The 22682-nt window shown below is 46.9% G+C and overlaps 1 protein-coding gene across 1 annotated transcript in view; it reads left to right on the top strand.

Annotated features, from left to right (window-relative positions):
* NPR2 (natriuretic peptide receptor 2) overlaps window positions 1-22682 on the top strand; it is a 558288-nt gene that overhangs the window by 513523 nt on the left and 22083 nt on the right. The window contains exons 19-20 of the mRNA XM_069626775.1: window positions 16919-17093; window positions 21012-21110. Coding sequence (XP_069482876.1) covers window positions 16919-17093; window positions 21012-21110 — 274 coding nt within the window. The remainder of the gene's footprint in view (window positions 1-16918; window positions 17094-21011; window positions 21111-22682) is intronic.

Here is a 22682-nt window from a genome sequence, read left to right as displayed (position 1 = left end):
CAATGGAGATTTTGAGCATACACCTGCTTGGCAGGAGATGTTTGGAATTAGGCGCTTCCAGGTCCATTTCCCATTTGTCTATCAGTTTGAATGTGGGAATGTCTGGATCTTTTGGGAGTTGGCGAAACATGGCTTCGCTGATGAAGCTCTTACCGTTGTTCACACACACTCGAGCGAGAACAGAGTCCTTCCCATCATTTAATTGGACAGGGATGAACAACTGCTCTCCAATTTGCTGAATATCAGCCAGGCTCTGAGCTGATTTCACATCTTTCTGGACTATAGGAGTGGGAGTTTCTGATTGTGGATTAGTATAGAATCTCAGAGTGTTTCCTTCCAGCGTGGAGTACCACTTTAGACTGGAAGGAAGGTTGATTTTCAGAAATAGAGAGGACCCCCCATCACCAGTCTGTTGTCCTACTGCTATTACTGTCACGTCTGGAATTTGGCTATTCTGGAAGTGAAATTCTACTTGGTCAGATTTTTGTTCAACCATGTGGCAGGTGCCGTTTAAACTAACATGGTTGACACTCTGTTTTCATTTTATTGGTCGGCTAGTCTGGGTCCAGAGGACCTTGTTTACACAATCTATTAGGGGTGACAACCTTCTCAGGAGGTCATTCCCTAGTAAACAAGGGGTGCCCTCTGAAGTCGCAACTATGACCGGGTGTTTCAACTTGTGTCGCCCGATCTTAATGTCCAAGTCTGCAGTCCCCTCGACGGGAATTTCCTTCCCGTCAAAGTTCTGGAGTTGTCCAGGAAGTGAGGTGAGAGGAATTTGGTAATTCTCTCCCCTTCCTGCATTCAGTTCATCAAAGGCCCTTCTGGACAGAAGGGTAGCTTGAGATCCCGTGTCCACCAGTGCCAAAATTGTCCCCTGCCCCTGTACTTGTACCGGGGCGTAGTATCTTCCCTCCTTCTCCTCAAGGGGGCACAGATAATGTACATTTTTGGACAACTGGTGGGCTAATTTTCTGGTTTTGGACATCGCTAGCGAAGAGATTTGGGCAGAATTCTGTGGAGAGCCTTGGGAATCTGAAAGAAAAATTTGGCAACTGGAGATCAGAGCCATTGTGGGTTCCCCTGGCTCCGGTTCTGGGCCGCCCCCCCTTTTTGGAGGCAGTCACCAGGATGGGTTTGAACCAGGGGATTTTCTTGCTGTTGGTTCTGGGATAAGATGGTGGGCGGCGGTAGCTCAGTCTCCACATCTCTCCAGTCTGGATTTGCATCCCTAAGGACCCATTTTTCTTTGGGAGGAGTTCCCCCCTCTCTGAAGGAGAAGATCCTTTTCCCAAGATCTGTACCTCCTCCTCAAACTGAGTCTGTTTGGGTCTTTTGTTTCTCCTACCCCCCCTCTGCTCCTTAGGAGGCAGACTTTCAGGGGCAAGAGATTTTGTTTCCGGTTCCTGGGTTTCTAGGGGCTGTTTACAAGTGAGGAAGGAAGCTTCCTCCAAGGCTTTACACCCCCCTTCCCTTTGTGCCTCCTCCCTGGGAACCGGTGAGTTATCGGGGTGCTGCCCCCATCATTGTTCTGGAGCACCAGGTCCAGAGTTGGGTGCGTTCTGCGCCGGCACGCCCATCTGAGGGTTCTGCTGAGCCCTCAGTATGTGACCCAGATCCCGCGCCATGTTTTGAACCTGGCGCTCTAACTGGGAAACCCGCTCAGGCTGATACGGGGCCCTGTTTTCTCCCCTGGGCTGATCCCGGGAAGGGTAGCTGTCCCTCCTCTGGTAATACCCCGGGTTGGGAAGATTTGGGTACCCCTCCACCCTTGGCCTCCCCTCTCCCGGATTCAGTGGTCTGGGCTCAGGGAATTGGGGAAAGAAGGATGGATGGTTTTGGGGCTGAAAGTCGGGTGGATATCTGGGGAAAAAGTTCTGCCCAGGGTTTGGTAAATTTCTGCCCTCCTGTGGGAAGCTTGGAGGGGAGTTCCCTGGGTTAGGTGCTTGGCTGGATCCCCCCCCTTGGGCTGGAGGAGTCCACACATAACCCAGGATGGGTCGATTTCCCTTGTAACGGGGACTTACATAATCAGGAGAGCGAGGGACCCCATTTGTGGGGCTGCCTCCTTGGCTCCCTGTCTGTGACTGACCCGAGGACCTCCTGGGCCTAGCATTATTAGGTGCAGGTAGGTTTTTAGGCCCCCCCATCTCCAAATCCAAAACGGGGGTGACCTTTACCTCTGCCACCTTGGCAGCAGCAGGGGTGCTGTTGGCTTTGGGGTTTTTCTGGGCATTACTTTTGCTATCTATCGGTTTCTGCACCTCATAGATCCGGGTAGCCTGTTCAATGACCCAGTCTAAAGATCTTTTTCTCGTGAAAATCCCTCACGAGCTGGGTCATGATATATTTGGGAAAGGCATGGAAAAACGTATTAATAAATTCCCTGCTATCCGTGCGCACCCTTCTTGTGGTCTGTGCAAAAGCACGCTTTAACTCCTGCACAAATTCTTGTGGGGCCTGATCCTCCCCACATTGCAAATTGTAGGCTGCCTTGCGAGCCTCTTGAGGATTTCTGTGAACAGAAAAATGTTTCAAGATGGCCGCCTTATAGGTGGACCATCTTAAATGATTTTGGTCCTCCAGCCCCGCAAAGAAACTGGAGTATTCCGGGGAGAAGGTCCACTTTACATATTGAATACAGCTTTGGCTGTCCTTCAAATGGAAAGTCTCCATCATTTGTTCAAACAACTCTAAGTGCTCCCAAACAGAATACTTAGCGTTCTTATGGTAAGGCGTGATGACGCTCCTGATCGCCTTAATCTGCTTTAAGGGGTCCTTAAGCAAGGCCCTTTTTGCCTTATTGGCCTTTTTGGTTCGGGTAACCCTTGTCCATTCATCCTCGGACTCAGAGGCACTGCTCCCAGAGGTTCCCGTCTGTTCTTCCAGGTTTTCCCGGATTCTGCAAGCCTGGGAATGGCTGGCAGAATGTGGGGACCTGGTCTCCTGTGTCCTGCGCAGTTCAGAGGAGTCTTCAGATTCCTCCTTGCTGCCAGGATTTGATGGGTACCCCCTCCACTGACCTAACTGGGCAGAGGTTTTCAGGATGCCCTTAATGGGCCTACTCTCCTGGGGTTCCCCATTGAACTGTACTGTACTTGGGTGCCCATACCCGGATGCCCACCCCTCCATTCCTGAGTGGTACTGGCCTATGAGCCCCATACTCTTAGCTGGATAGTAATCTGCCATCCCTGTGGCCCTGTGCTCATGTGCGCCAGGGGACATGGGGGTGGTAGAGTCCAGGGACTGGGGGAGATGAAGGCCCCTGGTGTTAGGGCTCCTGCGGTTATGGTCAGGAATCTCTCTTTCCCAGCGGACCTCATCTCTATCCGCCCCTGCTCCCTGTTGCAATGCAAGAGCCTGCATTTGTGCTTTCAGTTCCTCTGTTAAGGCCTTACTCGACTCTATCAGTTTCTCCTGCATCGCTACCTGTTGCTGGAGCCTCTCATTGTGCTGGCAGAGAGCCTCATTTTCCCTCTGTGCTTCCTGATTGGTCCTGGAGCACTGGGCCAGTCTTTGCTGCAGGAGGGTTACCTCCTGATTCCCATCCCTACTGGCCTGCTCCTTTCTTGCCAGAGCATCTTCCACCCTTCTGGTGTGCTCTAACAAGTTTGCATGCTCTTTTTGGAGATCACCCAGCCCCTGGAGGGCCAAGTGATTTTCTTCCGTTTTTCTTTTTAACTGGCAGACTTCCTGGCCTAAGGTGTCCCTTTCCTGAGTAAGAGCCTGCATCTGTGCCGCCAGGTCATCCCTCTGCCTTTGAAGGGCACCAGCTTTCCGGCGCTCTTCATCAAACTCTGCCTGGGTATCCAGGTCTTTCAGAATCAGTTTATTGCTTTCTGCCTTTTCCCTATCTAGGTGGCCTTGCAGGGTGACTACCTGCTCAGCACATGCCCTGTTAAAGTCCAGTTGTTGCTCCAGCTTTTTCTGGCTTTGCAGTAGGGAGTCCAAACCTTCTTGGTGTTCCTTCTGCAAGGCCAGAAATCTGGTATCCTGTTCTGACTTTTCCTTTTGCAGCACATCCATATCCTCCTTTATTTTAGTGATGTACTGTCTGGTCTCATTTTCTGACTCCTGGCTTCTGTGCAGCCTTTGCTCAGAAGAGTCCAGATCAGATTGGGCCTTCTCTAACGCCATCTGTTGCCTTTTCGCCAAATCATGGCCTTCAGCACATTTATTCTGTATGGCTCCCATATATAAATATAAATATGCCGCTATCCTAACAATCTTGTCGTGTTCATCTTTGGCCTTAGGAGCCATATATAGTTCACTCAGGGCCACATGTAATGGACCCTGATCTCTCCATAAGTCTGACCCTGTTTCAGTGACCTGTCGCGTGATGGCCTGCAACCAGGCATCCTGGCCCTGCTCAGCCCATTCACCTCTCACAAATAGTTTATGTAAGAAGTGCTCTCTGGCTATTTTCATATCTACCAAGGTCGTCATTCTAGAGATTGGTCTCTGTCCTGACTTACAGAAGTTAGTATTTTATTTTTGCAGAACAGAACTTTTCTTGGAGTGTCCCTTTTGAGGAATGCTTCACAGCGTAATGCAGCGTGGTGATCCGACTGGATGTATGTATCCCGTCAGTTAGCACACTGTATTAAGCTGCACAAGTGGTATTCTAACCCAAACGTCCGGCCCGAGCCCCCAATTTGTAAGAGGATTCAATTCAGCACTACAGCCAAGTCAACGCCTAGTCTAGAATACTGAATGAAAACCCTTATTGATATATCTTTATGTCCAGTTCATGCGTTCTGGATGACTACCCCTATATAACACCCCTCTCTTGGAATCCTCCTGACCCCACTGAGCCAAGAAGTAGTTCTGTTTTGCAAATTAAAAGGTTTATTTGAGAAGTAAAGCAATATATATCTATCACACTTTATAATAAATTAATAATTGAATATCACACTTAATCTGATATGATAAAGATTAACAACGGAGAATCTGGCACTAGCACACTTCTTTATAATCACTAAGGAGTTGACATGAAATGGATAAGATAGCACACTGGTAAATAGGGACAGAAGAATAATGTGGAAGAGAATGTTTTATAGGGTTCAAGGAAATGCAAGGTTGAATGAATGAAATGCAGTATAGAAAATACTCAATATGATTTCAACAAAACAATGTAATCACTTTTCTCTGGCAATTCAACCCCCTTTTATGCAATGCAAGGAAATGGAAGGAAGGCACACAATTCTCAGAAATGCAATTCAAATGTAATTCAGTTCACCCAGCAACTTAGACTACAGAAGTTTAAAACACAGGCAAAATGCTTTTATATGTGCTGGCAATGGAGTGAAAAATATGCTAAATTTGCTTTTAATTCCCTCTAGAAGTTCAGGGTGAGTGGTATCTAGTTAATATTAGTCCAGGCTCACTCTAGCAAGGATCTAGGAGTAACTAGCAGGTTAAACGAATTTCTGGCAAATGGAAGGCAAGCAGCTATCCTTTTGCAAGTGGAGAAATTTGCAAATCGCGGTAAAATTCGCGAATGCGTCTTTCACGATTACGGCAAAACTATAGGTTGCGGAGATATGAGCGATTAAATAAAGGTCGTTTTTCAGATTTGAAATTTTAAAGTTCAAAAAGACAAGTGCAGCTTGCAACTAGAAAATGACAAGTGACAGCTATGCAAATGACAGGTGACAGTTAGGAGACAGTTCTACTTAGATTAAAATAGGATTGAATTATATTATTTTAACTAAGAGATTGGTTCTGCACAGTTTTCTAGGTACTCACAATATATTAGAAATATGCCTTGCCACGGATCTGGTCAGGTTTAGGACTGGACTCTGGTCTCTGCACTTCACAGTGATCTGGGTCAGCTCTCTCTGGTTCTCTGGATTCTGGAGATTTGATAGATTTGAAGTCTCTATGTCTGCTCTCTGAAGGTTGAGGGAGGTAAAGTATGGATTTTCCAGCAGAGCTTCCAGCTGCAAATGGATTTGAAAGTCCCTATCTGTCCTGTCTCTCTACTTTTATGTGTTTAGAATGTGGGTGTGTTCTAGCATCACTAGACCTTACCTCTCTCTCAGCTTCTAATTGGTCAAACTTCCATTTCTCATTTGATTGGGGAAGGAAGTGTGTGTCAGCGTGATGTCATTTTACAGCCTGCAGAAAGTCCACTCCTCCTGTCAACTTACACACAAATCTAGATTTGAAACAAATACATATTTGCAGAGGTACATATTGTTTTAAAATCATATGCACCCATCATGCATTACAGGAGGTGTACCCTGTTCAAACTCTGCTCTTCCTGGGAGCTTGCATTCAGAAATGGCAGTATTTTGCACTTTTTAACTGGTTTGCAATTCCGGACATTACCCCAAATTTACACACATGTGCGCAAGGAGTATGGACATTAGTTGATGAAGTGTCAGATTTTTCACATGCACACATTTTGAGTAATATCCTCTTTTCCGCTAAAAACCCCCCTGAACATACCACCGGGTCCTAGCACGTCTTAAAATGTGGGCAGAAAAATCACAATAATTATGGTATCATTTATAAAATGTTCACATGTCCGCTCTATGAGTTATTCATCTTTTTCTAAAACCATATTCTGGCCATAGAGGTGTGTCTTTTCATGTCACATGGTACAGAAACCAGTCTTTCCAGTTTCTGGCAAGCTCAGAGACCCTGCCCCTCCCAGCTTCTGCCAAGAGGAAGCTCCATTTACGACTCCCGCCAATAAAACATTTGCCTGAGTCAGGACAGGGCTTTGTTCAATTTCCTGCAGAGCCCAGGTAATTCAATCAGGGAAGTGTCATATCTCTTTTGGTGTGAGCAGCAAAAGGGCAGCTAGGCCTGGGAACACAGCTGTGACTCAAGTTTCACTCCTGATGGGGTGGTTGCCCGGCAGAATTCAGTTCCTTAAGCCAAGTTTCAGATAAAATGTCACTTTTTGTTCCCCAGTTTAAGTCAAGACATTTTTTTACATATGCAGCTAGAATGCTGATTCTAAGTTCAAAACTATGACATTTAAACAATTGCAACCTATGTGACACTCAAAGTAGGTCACTCATTTCTTTTAAACATTTAGATTTGTAGTGTCTTTCAGTCCAAATTTACTTAAACTGCTGAAATCCCCACCTCAGCCAGTCTTGTTATACACCTTCAAGTCACTTCAGAATATAACTTTACATTGGATCCACCTCTCAGTAAGTCTTTCTTTGGCTTGCTTTGGGTTCATTTATTCAGTTTTCTACAAAATCTGGTGGTTTTAAAATGCCGGCTTTTGGATAGTGGTGAGTACTGGTACTGCACCCCTTTTTGGGATTTAAGAAAATGAATTCCCAACAGTTATGGGTTTGCTTTTGGCAATCAGCATTGCCACTCCCAATGGTTTCAGACTACTGTGTGGGTAGTCCAATGGTGGTTTTAGGCAGTGTCCTTCTGTGCCCATAACATCGGCAAAAATGAGTGGCAGCCTATTCTTCATGCATTTCCCTGTGCATTTTCTGGGAAGCTCTGGGCATCATGATGTTTTCATGTCAGTACTGCACAGTTTTGAGGTAGGGCTCGGATGCATGGGTAAATACATCCCACAGCCTGTGTTGTACCAGTAGTATATGTGAGGGAAGCTTACACTACGGCTGCCTGTGCTGTTCCTGTACTGTGTGTGGGAAGCTGTCACTGCAGCTGCCTATGCTATGCCTGTTCTGTGTCTGAGGGAATTCTCTTACTGCAGCTGCCTGTGCTGACCCTGTACTGTGCAGTGGAAGCTTGCACTTCAGCTGCCTGTGCTATTCATGTTCTGTGTATGAGGGAAGCTTTGCACTGCAACTACCTGTGCAGACCCTGTGCTTTGTGATGGTAGCTTGCACTGTAGCTGCCTGTGCTATGCCCGTTCTGTGTCTGAGGGTAGCTTTGCACTGCAGCTGCCTGTGCTATGCCCGTTCTGTGTCTGAGGACAGCTTTGCACTGCAGCTACCTGTGCCATGTCTGTTCTGTGTGTGAGGGAAGCTAGCCCTGCGGCTGCCTGTGCTGCCCCTGTTCTGTGTGTGAGGGAAGGCGGCACTGCAGCTGCCTGTGCTATGCATGTTCTGTGTGTGAGGGAAGCTGGCACTGCTGCTGCATCTGCTCTCTGTTCTGTGTGTGAGGAAAGCTGGCACTGCAGCTGCCTGTGCTATGTCTGTTCTGTGTCTGAGGGAAGCTGGCACTGCAGCCGCCTGTGCTATGTCTGTTCTGTGCGTGAGGGAAGCTGGCACTGCAGCTGCATGTGCTGTCCCTGTTCTGTGTGTGAGGGAAGCTGGCACTGCAGCTGCATGTGCTGTCCCTGTTATGTGTGTGAGGGAAGCTGGCACTGCAGCTGCATGTGCTGCCCCTGTTCTGTGTGTGAGGGAAGCTGGCACTGCAGCTGCCTGTGCCATGTCTGTTCTATGTGTGAGAAAAGCTGGCACTGCGGCTGCATGTGCTGCCCCTGTTCTGTGTGTGAGGGAAGCTGGCACTGCAGCTGCATGTGCTGCCCCTGTTCTGTGTGTGAGGGAAGCTGGCACTGCAACTACCTATGCCATGTCTGTTCTGTGTGTGAAGGAAGCTGGCACTGCAGTTGCATGTGCTGCCCCTGTTCTGTGTGTGAGGGAAGCTGGCACTGCGGCTGCATGTGTTGTCCCTGTTCTGTGTGTGAGGGGAGCTGGCACTGCAGCTGCCTGTGCTGTCCCTGTTTTGTGTGTGAGGGAAACTGGCACTGCGGCTGCCTGTGCCATGTCTGTTCTGTGTGTGAGGGAAGCTGGCACTGTGGCTGCCTGTGCTGTCCCTGTTCTGTGTGTGAGGGAAGCTGACACTGCGGTTGCCTGTGCTGTCCCTGTTCTGTGTGTGAAGGAAGCATTCACTGCGGCTGCCTATGCTATGCCTGTTCTGTGTCTGGGGGAAGCTTGCACTGCGGCTGCCTATGCTATGCCTGTTCTGTGTCTGGGAGAAGCTTGCACTGCAGCTGCCTGTGCTATGCCTGTTCTGTGTCTGAGGGCAGATTTGCACTGCAGCTACCTGTGCAGACCCTGTGCTGTGTGATGGAAGCTTGCACTGCAGCTGCCTGTGCCATGTCTGTTCTGTGTGTGAGGGAAGCTGGCACTGCAGCTGCATGTGCTGTCCCTGTTCTGTGTGTGAGGGTAGCTGGCACTGCAGCTGCATGTGCTGTCCCTGTTCTGTGTGTGAGGGAAGCTGGCACTGCAGCTGCATGTGCTCTCCCTGTTCTGTGTGTGAGGGAAGCTGGCACTGAGGCTGCATGTGCTGTCCCTGTTCTGTGTGTGAGGGAAGCTGGCACTGCGGCTGCATGTGCTGTCCCTGTTATGTGTGTGAGGGTAGTTGGCACTGCAGCTGCCTGTGCTGTCCCTGTTCTGTGTGTGAAGGAAGCTGACACTGCGGCTGCCTGTGCTGTCACTGTTCTGTGTGTGAAGGAAGCGTGCACTGCGGCTGCCTATGTCTATGCCTGTTCTCTGTCTGGGGGAAGCTTGCAATGCGGCTGACTGTGCTATGCTTGTTCTGTGCCTGAGGGCAGCTGTGCACTGCAGCTACCTGTGCAGACCCTGTTCTGTGTGATGGAAGCTTGCACTGCAGCTGCCTGTGCCATGTCTGTTCTGTGTTTGAGGGAAGCTGGCACTGCGGCTGCATGTGCTGTCCCTGTTCTGTGTGTGAGGGAAGCTGGCACTGCAGCTGCCGGTGCTGCCCCTGTTCTGTGTGTGAGGGAAGCTGGCAGTGAAGCTGCACGCGCTGTCCCTGTTCTGTGTGTGAGGGACGCTAGTACTGCAGCTGCCTGTGCTATGCCTGTTCAGTGTGCTGCCTGTTCTGTGTGTGAGGGAAGGCGGCACTGCAGCTGTCAATGCTATGCATGTTCTGTGTGTGAGGGAAGCTGGCACTGCGTCTACCTGTGCCATGTGTGTGAGGGAAGCTGGCACTGCAGCTGCCTGTGCTATGTCTGTTCAGTGTGCTGCCTGTGCTGCCCCTGTTCTGTGTGTGAGGGAAGGCGGCACTGCAACTGTCAATGCTATGCATGTTCTGTGTGTGAGGGAAGCTGGCACTGCGTCTACCTGTGCCTTGTGTGTGAGGGAAGCTGGCACTGCAGCTGCCTGTGCTATGCCTGTTCTGTGTGTGGTCCGTGACACCCCCCACATGAACCACTGTTCTCATAATGGGCAAAAGGTTCTGCAACTGCACAATCCCCATCTCTACCTTTGTAATGACACTAGGGGCCCGATTCTCAACATGGCGCAGTGAACGTGCTAAATAGCACGATTCACTGCGCCATTTCGGGACGCCCAGGCACCACTGCTATTCTGAAGTGGGCATGGGTGTCATCAGAAAGCACGACAGTGCTTTCTTTAATGTCCGCCTGTTTCCTTTGGAAGATCTCGGCAGCAGTTTCGCTAAATAACGAGGAAATCGTTGTTTAACGAAACTGCTGCCGACAATCGAAACAAAAGCACGTGCTGCCTGGAGCCCTGCCAATGGAGTGACGGCTGTGGTAGTCTGCCAGTTTTTAGAGCGTACCACCATAGCACAGCATCTGGAATAAGTATGTACTCCCAGGCTGCTGCCACATAGCAGTGGCAAACGTTGCATACCAGCTCTACATGATTATATACTGTGAAGTTAGGTAATTGAATTGGGGGTTAACTTGAAGCATACATTTTAAACATTCCTCCAGTGGTGCTAACAATGTATGTTTTGTATTTTCCTGTAATGTCAGCATTATTTTTGAAACGTGTAAAATCCTACATCTTTTTGGTCACATATAATGTTGGCAAGTATGAATTTCTCACCCACCTCACACACAAAAAGAACTGCTTCTTGTGGCACTACTCTGTACGGCACCAATTGTGTGGTGTAGTTCAGCGCCAATTTCGAGCGATTGCAATATTGGAGGAGTGCCACAAGAATAACAATGCAAAGGCATGATTAACAAGAGTGCCGGTTGCTAGGGCGGTTTTCATTCCTTCCTAGCAACCGGCACCCATATTCCTAAAGTGGTGCAATGATTCCGATTTCGGAATATTGCGCCATCTTCAGAATAGGGTGTAATTACCGAAAATGTTCTTTGCCCTTTCTACGACATTTTCGGCAATTACCACGCAGTTGAGAATTCGGCCCTAAGAGTCTATTTTGACACCTCACTAAGTATGACTAGACAAGTAAGTGCCATTGCCTCCTTGGCAGCTTACGCCACCAACGTCCTCAATGCTACAAGACCCTTTCTCTCAAAAAACTACTGCCTCACCATTGCCCGCGCAATTATTGACTCAGAAATGGACTAATGCAATGTCTTATTCACAGGCACTACCGCTGGAAGTATCCATAAAGTGCAAGTCATACAAAACAATGCTCTCAGACCAGCCCCCAATGTCCCGAAAAGAGAACACATCTCCAAAGCCTGAAGAGAAGCAAACTAGCTCCCCGTCAGGAGCACATCACTTTCAAAACACTCTCCACTGACCACAAGTGATCTCAAAGATAGCTCCCCCATAACTCAACCAAAGACACTCCACCAGGCCCACCAGGGCCCCTTACACAGATGGTCTGTTGGTGCCGGAGTTTCTAGCTTCCCCTACACTGCCGCCAAACTTTGGAATGACCTCCCCCGTACCTTGAGAGCTGAGAAATCCTACTAGGTCTTTCGCAAAGCGCTCATAACTCAGCTATTCTTTACCCCTCATTACCTGCAACCACTCCTGCCCACCCCACCTGCTCATCAGGCCTACTCCCCCACTACTCCACTGCACTGTATAATAAACTTGTAGGACCATCACACTGTAGTAATGAAACTTTATCTACCTCTGTAAATGTACCTATACGTGCCCTGCAGTGCTGCACAGCAACTACAATACAGTACATCTTAGACTTTCCAATTGACGTGTTCTTGAAACAGCGCCTCAATGCCTCTGGGTTGTATGTGCGCCATACCAATGAAATAAATAAACAAGAGTTCAGAACCCATTTGGGATAAGTGTACCTGTCTTGGTGACATGTTCCAGGGCCCCTCAACAGGCCATTCTTCACGGTCTGTAGGCGCCCCGGCGAGCTCGTTTAGTTTCCGAGCTGAAATGTTCCATGGGCGAGCCGGAACCTGGACACATCCAGCCCAATGTTGGAATGATCTGAGACCAGGTGAATAAAGCCCCTGGGCAAAAAAAGTCCAAACCACGAGAAGAGGGATAACAAACATTCCACCAGGTCCCTTCTCCCTAGCCCTACCCCCACGTATAAAATCCCCAACTTTCCTTTCTGTGACTCCATCAGCGAGTGCACCTGGCACACCTGCAAACCCCCTGCACAAATCCAGTGTATGTCGACGCCTGTCATGTCGGATAACAATCGGTGAACTCCTGGACCCTTTGCTCCATTCTCCGAACGAATGAACGAACGAACGAACGAATGAACAAAGAAATGAATGGCCCACAATCCATATCCGTCATCCTCTACCTTACACAACATGATAAAGACAGTATGTTGGAGACATCCAGTTACCAACTGCCGGGGTTGGGGGGTACTATGAAAGGAGACTTGCTCAGTAAAACCTTGTTCATCATGTACCCTAACCATAAAAGGCGTAGGATCCATCATAGAGTACACGTTATAGTCTCATATCAGATGATGGCTTATTAAGGAAAAGGGCGAGTAAAGTGGGCAGGCACAGGGACCAGTGGGGCATGGGTCCTTTCAGTTTCAGAGTTGTACATGTTGCTGCGTGTCGGGTGTTTGGTTCCTGAAAATGTGATTGGATCGGACCAATCCTGTCAACTCCACTCTGCTTTCCAATGTTTTTATGCCTCACCTAAAAGGCCACTGGCATGAGCCTAGCTGGTTATACAACTAAAGGTTGTTGGTGGTGCTCATGCAGTGAAGAGCGGGGAGCTTTTGAGAGCAATGATCCCATTATTTCGAAATCTTGTTGCTCCGAGAGGTCCTTCGCAACTCTCATGCCTTGGCTACGGAAGTCCCTGGCACCCATGATCCATTGCTACCCTTGAGGAGAGCTCTCAATTCAAGCCATTTATTTTACTTTTGTTGTTTAATGATCACAAGCCTAGCTTCGGGAAGCCATGGAGTGCTGTATATTTGTAGGGGTTACTAGCATGCAGTAGTACAGAGGTCTGCAACCATTAGCTCGCTGGATCTTTTGGACTACAACTCCCATCATCCGCAGTCAGACCAGTCAAGGGCAGGGGATCATGGGAGTCGTAGTCCAAAGCACTTGGAGAGCCACAGGTGGCAGGCCCCTGCTTCAGTCGGTTATTGGAGACAACATTCCTAACAACATCTTCAGGGACATCTTTTACAATCCTTGGGCCGCAGGACAAAGAGGCAGTGCCAAGAGCAGATATCTGTGTTGCGCCTGAAAAAGGCGGTTGTAAATGCAGCTAAATGTGCCACAGCTTTTTTCACCTGGAATCCGGATCTCGTTAGCCAGAGAAATAACAGAGGTGCAGGCAAAACCATGAAGCGGCCATCACTAACAGGTTGGCAGTCCATTCTTGAAGAAGGCCTGAATGGTTGGGTTCAGAGGCGGGGCTGTCTGTGCAGCTCACACCCAGTACTGTAGCAACAGGAAGGGCATGGGGGCCAGGTTTAGCTAGCTGGGAATGGGTGGAACAGCCTGCAGTACTCAATGACAGCACAGCATGAATGCAAATCTCACCATTATTTCTCATTGTCTGCTTTGCACATCCTGCGAGCCACTGGGCAAGTGGTGAGAGGGAGGTGCTCCAGTGGCCTCTGCCACCAGTTCTGCTTGGGCACTGTGTGCCTGACCCAGATGTGCCAGACCTGCATCCCACGCACACTGCAGATGGACGCAAGGTGAGATAATTAATTTCATTGAAGTCGCCCTCTGCCTTTGAAGAAAACCATCTGTTGCTTCCTCAAGCAAAAACAATATATGTCTGAAAGGATAGCTCTGGGGCAGCGCACTCGCTTTGGGAACAAGAGGATGCAGTGTTTCATGGGTTCCGCTCCTGTTCCAGTGCTTAGAAGCTGGACGAGGCTGGCATAAAGCAACATATAAAGGACAAAAGAAAATAATGAAGTGGGCCTTTTCTATGGGTGGTGCCATGGTGCTGCTGCTGTTTACATTTTAAAATAAATTTTAAAAAACTGCAATTACTGTAACCTGCAACACACCCGTCCCCTCTATCTTCCATCTAACAAAAAACAGTGGGTTAATTACCAAATAAGTGAAACAGAAAGGTGATGGCTTTAAGGTTTTAAATTATTCATAACCACTGGCAAAGCTGTGGGTTTGAGCTGTGTGCTTGAGGCTCAGTGTTATGGAGGCGGGTACTGGAGACTTAAGATGTTGTACTATTTGAGACGTAATGTGTGGTAAGAGAGTTGAAATGCATTGAATGAAGATATAAGATGTTTAAGGAGGGTAATTGAGACTCATGCTGTTGGGGTGCTGAAGGAGGGTGCTGGAGACTTAAGTTGCTAGTTTGCTTGTGGTTGATGGTGTTGGAGAATGCTGGAGACTTAAGTTGCTAGTTTGCTTGTGGTTGATGGTGTTGGAGAATGCTGGAGACTTAAGTTGCGAGTTTACTTGAGGTTGATGGTGTTGGAGAATGCTGGAGACTTAAGTTGCTAGTTTGCTTGAGGTTGTTGGTGTTGGAGAATGCTGGAGACTTAGGCTGCTAGTTTGCTTGTGGTTGTTGGTGTTGGAGAATGCTGGAGACGTAGGTTGCTAGTTTGCTTTTAGTTGATGGTGTTGGAGAATGCTGGAGACCTAGGTTGCTAGTTTGCTTTTAGTTGATGGTGTTGGAGAATGCTGGAGACGTAGGTTGCTAGTTTGCTTGAGGTTGATGGTGTTGGAGAATGCTGGAGACTTAATTTGCTAGTTTGCTTGTGGTTGATGGTGTTGGAGAATGCTGGAGACTTAAGTTGCTGGAGGATGGCACTGTGGAAACATGAAGGTGTTGGTGCAAGGCATTGGAAGTGTAAGTTGTTGGGGGACGGAGTGTATTTCATACATTTAAAGCTGTTGATGAAGGGATCTTAGCGACTCAGTGGATGGTGGGGTGCCCGTGGTGAAAATGGTTGGGGTATAGTCATGCACTGGGTGACTGGCGGGAGTGGGTTGCTGTGCAATGTTTCAAAATGCACTTTTGACAAGAAAATCCCAGCACGTATTGTTCAAATGTAAAAGCATGAAGTGGTACAGCCTCTGATTGTCTTCTGGTTGGACTTGTGTTGGTCAGTGGCTGTTTCCAGTCTGCGGCCAGACACTTGGCAGGCACTGGATGTCTGCGCCTTGGGGTTTAGGCCTCTTCAAGACGCTCTGTCTTTTTACAGTTTAGCCCGAGTGATGTACAATAGTTTGTTGGGCGTCTGCTTACATTCACAGTCATTTTATCAGTAATTTTGTAAGATGGGGCTATGCACACTGATATTAACACTTAGGGCCTGATCACGAGTTTGGTGGTACTTTTATAAAGTTAGCACCCACCTGTCTGGCGGTATTACCGTTGGATCACGGTTGAGTGCTAACTGTAAGTCCCCATTCCCCACTGGGTCCATTCAACCCAATGGGGAATTTTCGGCGCAATTACTGTGCGTTAATACCTCCAGCTGTAACTGTGCCAAAAAAGGGAATTTTCTCAGTGTGTTTACCCCCAGCTCTGAGCTGGGGGTAAACACACTGTGATAGGGCTACCCCTATCACAAGCCAGACTTGTGATAGGGGCAGCCCTTAAATGCGACAGTAGCACCGTTAACGCTGCATTTAAGGGCTAACGCCCAACTCGTAATCAGGCCCCAAATATGGTGATCCATTCTTGTATGAAATGTATATCAGGTAAAAAATATAGGGCACCTGGCGGAGTCCTGATCCACCCAGGTGGGTAAACGTATAATACAAAAATAATCAGGATGGAGAGATCCAACAAGAAACAAAGTGATTCTGTGTACGTGTGTTTATTTTGCATTAACACAGAAGGTTTTAGATGACTTGACAATTTACTTTACAATCCTTTCGATAAGCACGAAAGTTGAGGAAGTACAAACGGACAAGGCTGGTTGTGGATAGTGGTAACACGGATGAGTGTCGACCTCTGAGGTTATTGAGGTCAAAACTTCATTACAATGCACATTTCCCAAAATGGATGAGGTAGGAAAACCCTACTATGCAGGGAAACATGCGCCTGAGACTTAAACTGGTCCACGGCATGGTTTACACATGGTGCACACAACAATATTTACATACAACATACACGAGGGGGGATGGTACAGTTGTATCATGTATGTTATATGTAAATATTGTTGTGTGCACCAAGTGTAAACCATGCCTTGGACCAGTTTAAGTCTCAGTAAATTGCCAAGTCATCCAAAACCTTCTGTGTTAAAGCAAAATAAATACACGTACACAGAATCACTTTGTTTCTTGTTGGATCTCTCCATCCTGATTATTTTTGTATTATATGAAATGTATATCATATTACAGTGATATTGCATCCATATTTTACTTTGTGTACTGCAGAACAATATGTGATGCCACTTCCTGTTTTGTCAAGGGGTGAAAGGTTGTATGCCATCACTTCCCATGATGTCACTTGGGGGTTGGGTCAAAGGACCTCACTTCTTGTGATGGCACTAGAGCTCGAGGGTAGTGTGATGTCACTTCTGCTACCCCATGCATTTTGGTGAAATGACATCCCTGATCATCTTCACGTCACTATTCCTCATTCTAGTACCTACTCTGGAAAGGCAGAGCTCTTCAAGAGGAAGTACTATAAATACTGTGACGAAGAAGAGTAACACCAAGAGTCATGAAGATTAACAGTAAGTAATCAAACCATTTGCAGCTGGATGGCATTGAGTAGCGAAGCCCTCAGGTCACCCTGGTTGTGTTTGGAACTCATAGGGGACCATAGCAAATTCTTCTATTTGGCTTCATTTCTAACATGGTGCTGATGTCTTCTCACAGGTGGAGACAATTGGTGATGCCTACATGGTGGTGTCCGGGTTGCCGGTGCGGAATGGAAAGCTTCATGCTCGCGAGATCGCCAGGATGTCTTTGGCTTTATTGGAGGCAGTAAAAACATTCAAAATCCGGCATCGGCCCAACACACAACTCTGGCTGAGGATAGGAATCCATACAGGTTAGTCTGGAGGAGAGCTCCACGTCAGCCATGTACAGAAACACCCAGCAGCGCTGCTCATTAGCACACTGCATCATGTGCCACAACTATGTTATATGTTGTTTGGTGCAATATATCATAATGTAACAGTTTATTGAGAGCCCACCCTCAACACAGGGAGTTCCTTTCCTCCCTCCTCAAGGTGTCACGCAACAAACTAACAGATTCTTTTCTTCAGCCCTACTTCAGATTCATATCATGCCCCTTGGATCCCTCCCCCCGAGCTACCAATAAGCCACGAAAGAGGCCGGTGTACGGGAAATATATTGGTATTTATTTAAATTAAAAGTAATAGAAATTGGGACGAAAATGTCATACACCACTTTATCCGTGGCACAACACAATCAACTTCTCTCAGCATAACTAAATCACAACAGCGAGTTAAAAGGAACCCTATCACAATTTTTCACTTTCTGCAAATTTCGCTTGAAGAAATAATTAAACTGATCAATACGAAAGAAATTATCATATAGTGTTGTGTAATTTTGATTTCCCTGCAGGCTTAAAAGGCAGTAGGATTTCAAGATTGGTACAAATACATATGGCAATTATGATTTCACCCACAATTTTGGTTTAAAATAAACACAGGGTGATTTAGCAGTTTGTTGTTCAGCCCCCCCACCCTACTTTGGTCTGTGTTGGGGAAGTCCAACAAAAAAATTTGAATGATTTGGGGATTTTTGGGTTTCAGACTCCCCTCCACTGAAAGGCCAGTGTTGGGGAATATGGATAAAAAGGTTGGACTGATTTAAGAACAAAGACACTCCTCTTCCTTATAGAAGTCGGGGTCAGCTGGATAACAAGAATTACCCAATTCAGCTATAGGACATAGTTTTCAGCGCACACTGGGAAGTGAGCTTTGTTCATTTCGAATTTTGACAAATTCACCCCATAGTGTTCTGCCAAATGGGGAATTAATGACATTAATATTTTAGTTAAATGGGCTAAGGATCTACACAGTTTGCTCCCTGCCCCCGCCCACTATAAAGGGAAAGGATTTAAGGCAAGCAGACTCCTCCACCTTTTAGTATCACAGGGCTCAGTTCTACTTACATAGAAGGCCTCTGTTTACTGTTCAGGAAAGCCAGCTGCATCTCAGGACACTGGAAAAATAGAACATGGATCTGTCCACTCCATTCTCAAAGGTGGCCTCCTGCTCTCCACCATAGGACCCAGTCAGCTTTGAGTTGTTCCTAGAAATAGACAGCTCCAACCAGATGCACTTGCAGCAATCTTCTCTGGTGTTTCCTTACAGCTGCCAGATGGTAGGTTTCAGCAGCCTTCCTGATTGTCTCTTTTCTGTGTCTCCTCTCTCCTAGTGCAGTCCACCTTATAAAGCAGCAATGACACCATCAATTTTACAATTGAGGGGTAGCACCCTGCTATAATTCCTGCAACTAGGATTGCACGGTTACCCTTCTCTCTCCTCCCAAACCCAGCCTCCAAGTCAGGATTGGTTTAGGGGTATGGTGCAACGTATGGCAATTCCATTTGTTCTCCTTTCCAAATTTTTGGCAAAATCTAGTTATGTATCACAACTTCATAATTTTACTAGCAACTGCCATAATATACATATTTTCTGATTCAGCTAAACACATGGACTAAGATAATCTGACCACCAGGTCCATACCATGTAACGCTGCCATGTGGCATATTTCTACCATTTACATAAAAAAGCATAACAGTTATGAAAATGTAAGTTATTTCCCATACTCCTTACTTTATTTTCCACCGCTCACCAAATCTCACATTTGCAACATGTTCAGATCGGCCAGAAGCACATCTTAGATAGTCATTACAGTTTCCTGAGTCACAGGGGGATGAATTTTAAATCTCCAAAATCATCTGGAATTTACCTAAAAAATGGTACATAAATGAAAAAATCCACCTTATGATTACTGGAAAAAGGCCTAAATGATAATAGTCCTTTTAAATGATTTGTCAATGAATCTTTGTTTTCAATGGGTCAGCCTGTACCCAGAGATTTTTTTTAATTTTTATATTAGTCTCTTTGTGTTGGAAGCTTGCTCTTTGAAGTTGTTATTCCCATTTTCACATATGCTCCAGCCAAAGGGAACTTTTCCTACAGTCAATGTCTTTAGAGCCAGCATGTCTGGAGAACACTGAATTCAGGACACTTCCTTGCAGTTGGTAATTAGATGAGAGATGTAACATCCAGACTGGCAGTGAGAGATTTCTTTGTGCAGTGTCCCACTGCCAGCAAAAGGGTTTGTCTTGGGTTGACATTTTTTCCATGAAAACAAAGTGGCTTTTCAAATGTCACTGGAGTTTTGTCGGTGAAACATAATATAGATTTTTCTGTTAGCAGTGATACATTTTCACATTGAAACTGCTTTTATTTGCACACACCTGTGCCAGACGTTTTTGTGTAACTGTTAAAAAAATCTTATTTTTCATGTGAAAGGGCCTTTGATTTTCGCTTCTTTTGTTAATTAAAATGCTGCTTTTCCTTTGGAAACGACAGGTAGTCCCCTTTTACACATGGCACTTCAATTGTACTTGATATAAAACACAGGACAGGCTCTTTTTGGTTCAGTGTCTCAAATCCTGCTGTTAATGAGAAAGGGACTTCGGATTGGGGCCGTTGAATGCACCCCACAATAACCCCAGCTACAATGTGTCTTAACATTTTCCACAGTGTGCTGTATGCTGTGCTACAATGTGTCATGCCCTGTGCTACACTATGCCATAACCTGGGCTCCACCCTCGCACCAAGTGCTACACTGTGGCATAATCTCTGCCACAGTGCATCATAACATGTGCTACTGTGTGTCACACTGTGTGCTATAGTATGCCATAGCCCTGATGGCATTTTGCTGTACAATATGCACACCAGTGTACTCTGGGCTAGAGTGAGCCATACCATGTGCTGCTGTATGCTGTGCCCCATGTAGGATGTGCCATACCACATGCCACATTAGGCCATTGCCGGTGCAAAGTGTGACTGCACTTTGCACCTCTCTCTGAATCAGGGTGTTTGTTGGCAGTGCAAAGTCTCTTTGCACTGTGCTAAAGGTTCCATGAATCAGGCCCACCCTAGCATCTCCCTTGCTGCAGTGCTTGGTGTCTTTCACTACAGTGTGTTATAGTATGCGCTACAGTGTCCTGTTTTCGGAACCCCGCTAAAGTATGGTATGTCCTGTGTTGCAGTGTGCCATATCCTATGTCTGTGTTACATCTCAGCTGTTTGTCACATCCTGTGTTGGTGCCATATTATGTTCCTGTGTCTGAGACCTTACCTGCCTCTGTGCCAGGACCCCAGTCTGTTTCAAGTCCTTTCTCTGTGCCATACTGTGTGGCTGACTGCATCTCAGGTCCCTGATCTAGAGTAGCCTAGGCTGTGTCTATGCCATTTGATGCACTGTGACCGACCTGAGGTCTTTGCCATTTTCTGTGTGATATGATATGATATGATATGATATGGCATTTGTAACGCGCCTATACACAAGTGTTTCAAGTGTGCAGAATATCCACCATACTGTATATCTGTAGTGCATTGTATATCTTGTGGTTCCGCGACATGTTCTAAGTCTGTGGCAGGGAGTCTGTTTGCACCTTGTCCTGTGTTGACAGCAAGTCCATTGCCTGCACAATGCCCTGTGCTCGTGCCATGCCTTATGTGTTCACCAGGCACCTGTGTCATATATGTTATCTCTGCCAGATCCTGTGCTTCAGGGCGTCCTGGGTCTTTGCCCTATCTTTGTGATATTGCCTCAGACATGACCTGGTGCAGGTTCATGGGTGCTCTGGGATCTCTATGCGCTATGTCTGCTGTTATAGTCGGGATTGTCCTGTGCTACTACGCAATCTTCACTCTTTGACTCCTCTTGACAAGCCTTCCTTTGTTCTTCAATTCAGGCCCAGTGTGCGCCGGGGTGGTGGGCCTTAAAATGCCCCGATACTGCCTATTCGGAGATACCGTGAACACTGCCTCGCGGATGGAGTCCAACGGTGAAGGTAAGGGCCAGAATAACATGGCATTTGCCCAAATATATATCAACGCCACACGAGAGAAAAACAAGCATTGGTACTGCCAAGAGTTTTGGCTTTCCTGTGGGCATGGGAAAGGGCCTCTCACTGCCATAGTGGTATTAACTGACCATCGATGGTAGCAGCTGTAAAAATGGTGCGAGTACCTGGGCATCTAATAGCAGTGCCTGGCAAATGCCTAATACTTATACACAAGACAAAACTATTGGCTTTGCACAGTGCTTATAAGTGGAGTAACTGAAGGCAGACCTGGTTAAGACATTTTTATTACACCAGTAGCGCCTTGACAGCTGAAATTAGGTAATTAACCCTCACAAGTCACACGACTACTTTGGTAGAAAAGCTGGCAGGCACTTCCAGCACAACGTTTGATGGTGAGGATTGATAAAGCTAGCCCAAAGAGATCCTAGGAGGATGTGTTTTGGGTTGGGAAGGGCATGAAGTGTGTGAAAATGTCCATGGGTGGGTAAATAACCAAACAATACCTGTGAGCTTTGTGGCCTTCCTCATATGCCATTTGGCTGTATTCCTTTGCCATAATTGTGGCTTATAATAGCAGAACTAAAAAGGCTCCAGCCAGCTCAGAGGCTCGAGACATTATTATGCGGTGCCGCGCCACCTGCATTTTGTGGGATATCAGCCTATTAGGACCGACAGCCAATGACCTGGTCTGCAGATTCTAGGTGACAATGACAGTCGTGTGAAGTCGTACTGCGCTGCTGTGATGTCACAACTGTGGAATACAAGTCATACCATCCCTTACTGTGATAAAGCAGATTGGCTGCATTTATTTGTGGCCAGTCTTGCACACAGGCCCGTTTCTAGGGGCGGGCGAAGTGGGCGGCGTCCCGGGGACTCAGAGTGGGGGCAGGGGCGCTGCAGGGGCAGGTGTGTATCGGTCTCCCCGCATCAGGGACAGATAGTGAGGGACCAACTGTTTCATCGGGTTAATCCAACATTTCCAGCAAAGTGACTCCATTGACAAAAGCTGAATCCAAGTCAAATTAAAGAGAGAGGCAGTGTGGGTGAGGGGGGAACTTGAGGTGCAGGGCAGCCCCTTCCAGCACCTCAAGATCTCCCCTCACCCACCCGGGAGGAGTGAGAAAGATCAAGGGTGGGGTTAGTGGTGGGAAAGGGCAAAGAACAGGAACCCAGGAATGAAAGGAGAAAACACAGAAAGAACATGTGCAAGCATGCCAGAATGAAAGAGAAGAGGGGGGGAAAGGAAGAAAGTGAACATTGCATGGAAAGCAAAAGGCAATTAACGAGGAAGAGAGCAACTCAAGTATGAAATGAGAAAAAAACAGCAAGAGGGTGGGGGTAGAAGATCAAACGAGAGCAGGGGATTGATAAAAAAACAAAAGGAATACAGAATGGAATTGAAAACAGAATATATAAATGAATGCATATTGAGCAATATCTCCAGAAAATGTCAATGTAAATGATAATATATTGAATGAATGATGTTGATCTTATTTTTTACGTAGCCTTGCATGCTTTATAAGATAATGTTTGTATTGTTCTTTGAACTAAAAACAA

The sequence above is a fragment of the Ambystoma mexicanum genome, chromosome 6p (assembly GCF_040938575.1).
Source record: "Ambystoma mexicanum isolate Mex_15411 chromosome 6p, UKY_AmexF1_1, whole genome shotgun sequence".
Taxonomy (NCBI): domain Eukaryota; kingdom Metazoa; phylum Chordata; class Amphibia; order Caudata; family Ambystomatidae; genus Ambystoma; species Ambystoma mexicanum.
The sequence above is the reverse complement of the archived record's forward strand: the minus strand, read 5'-3'. Positions and strand labels throughout refer to the sequence as shown.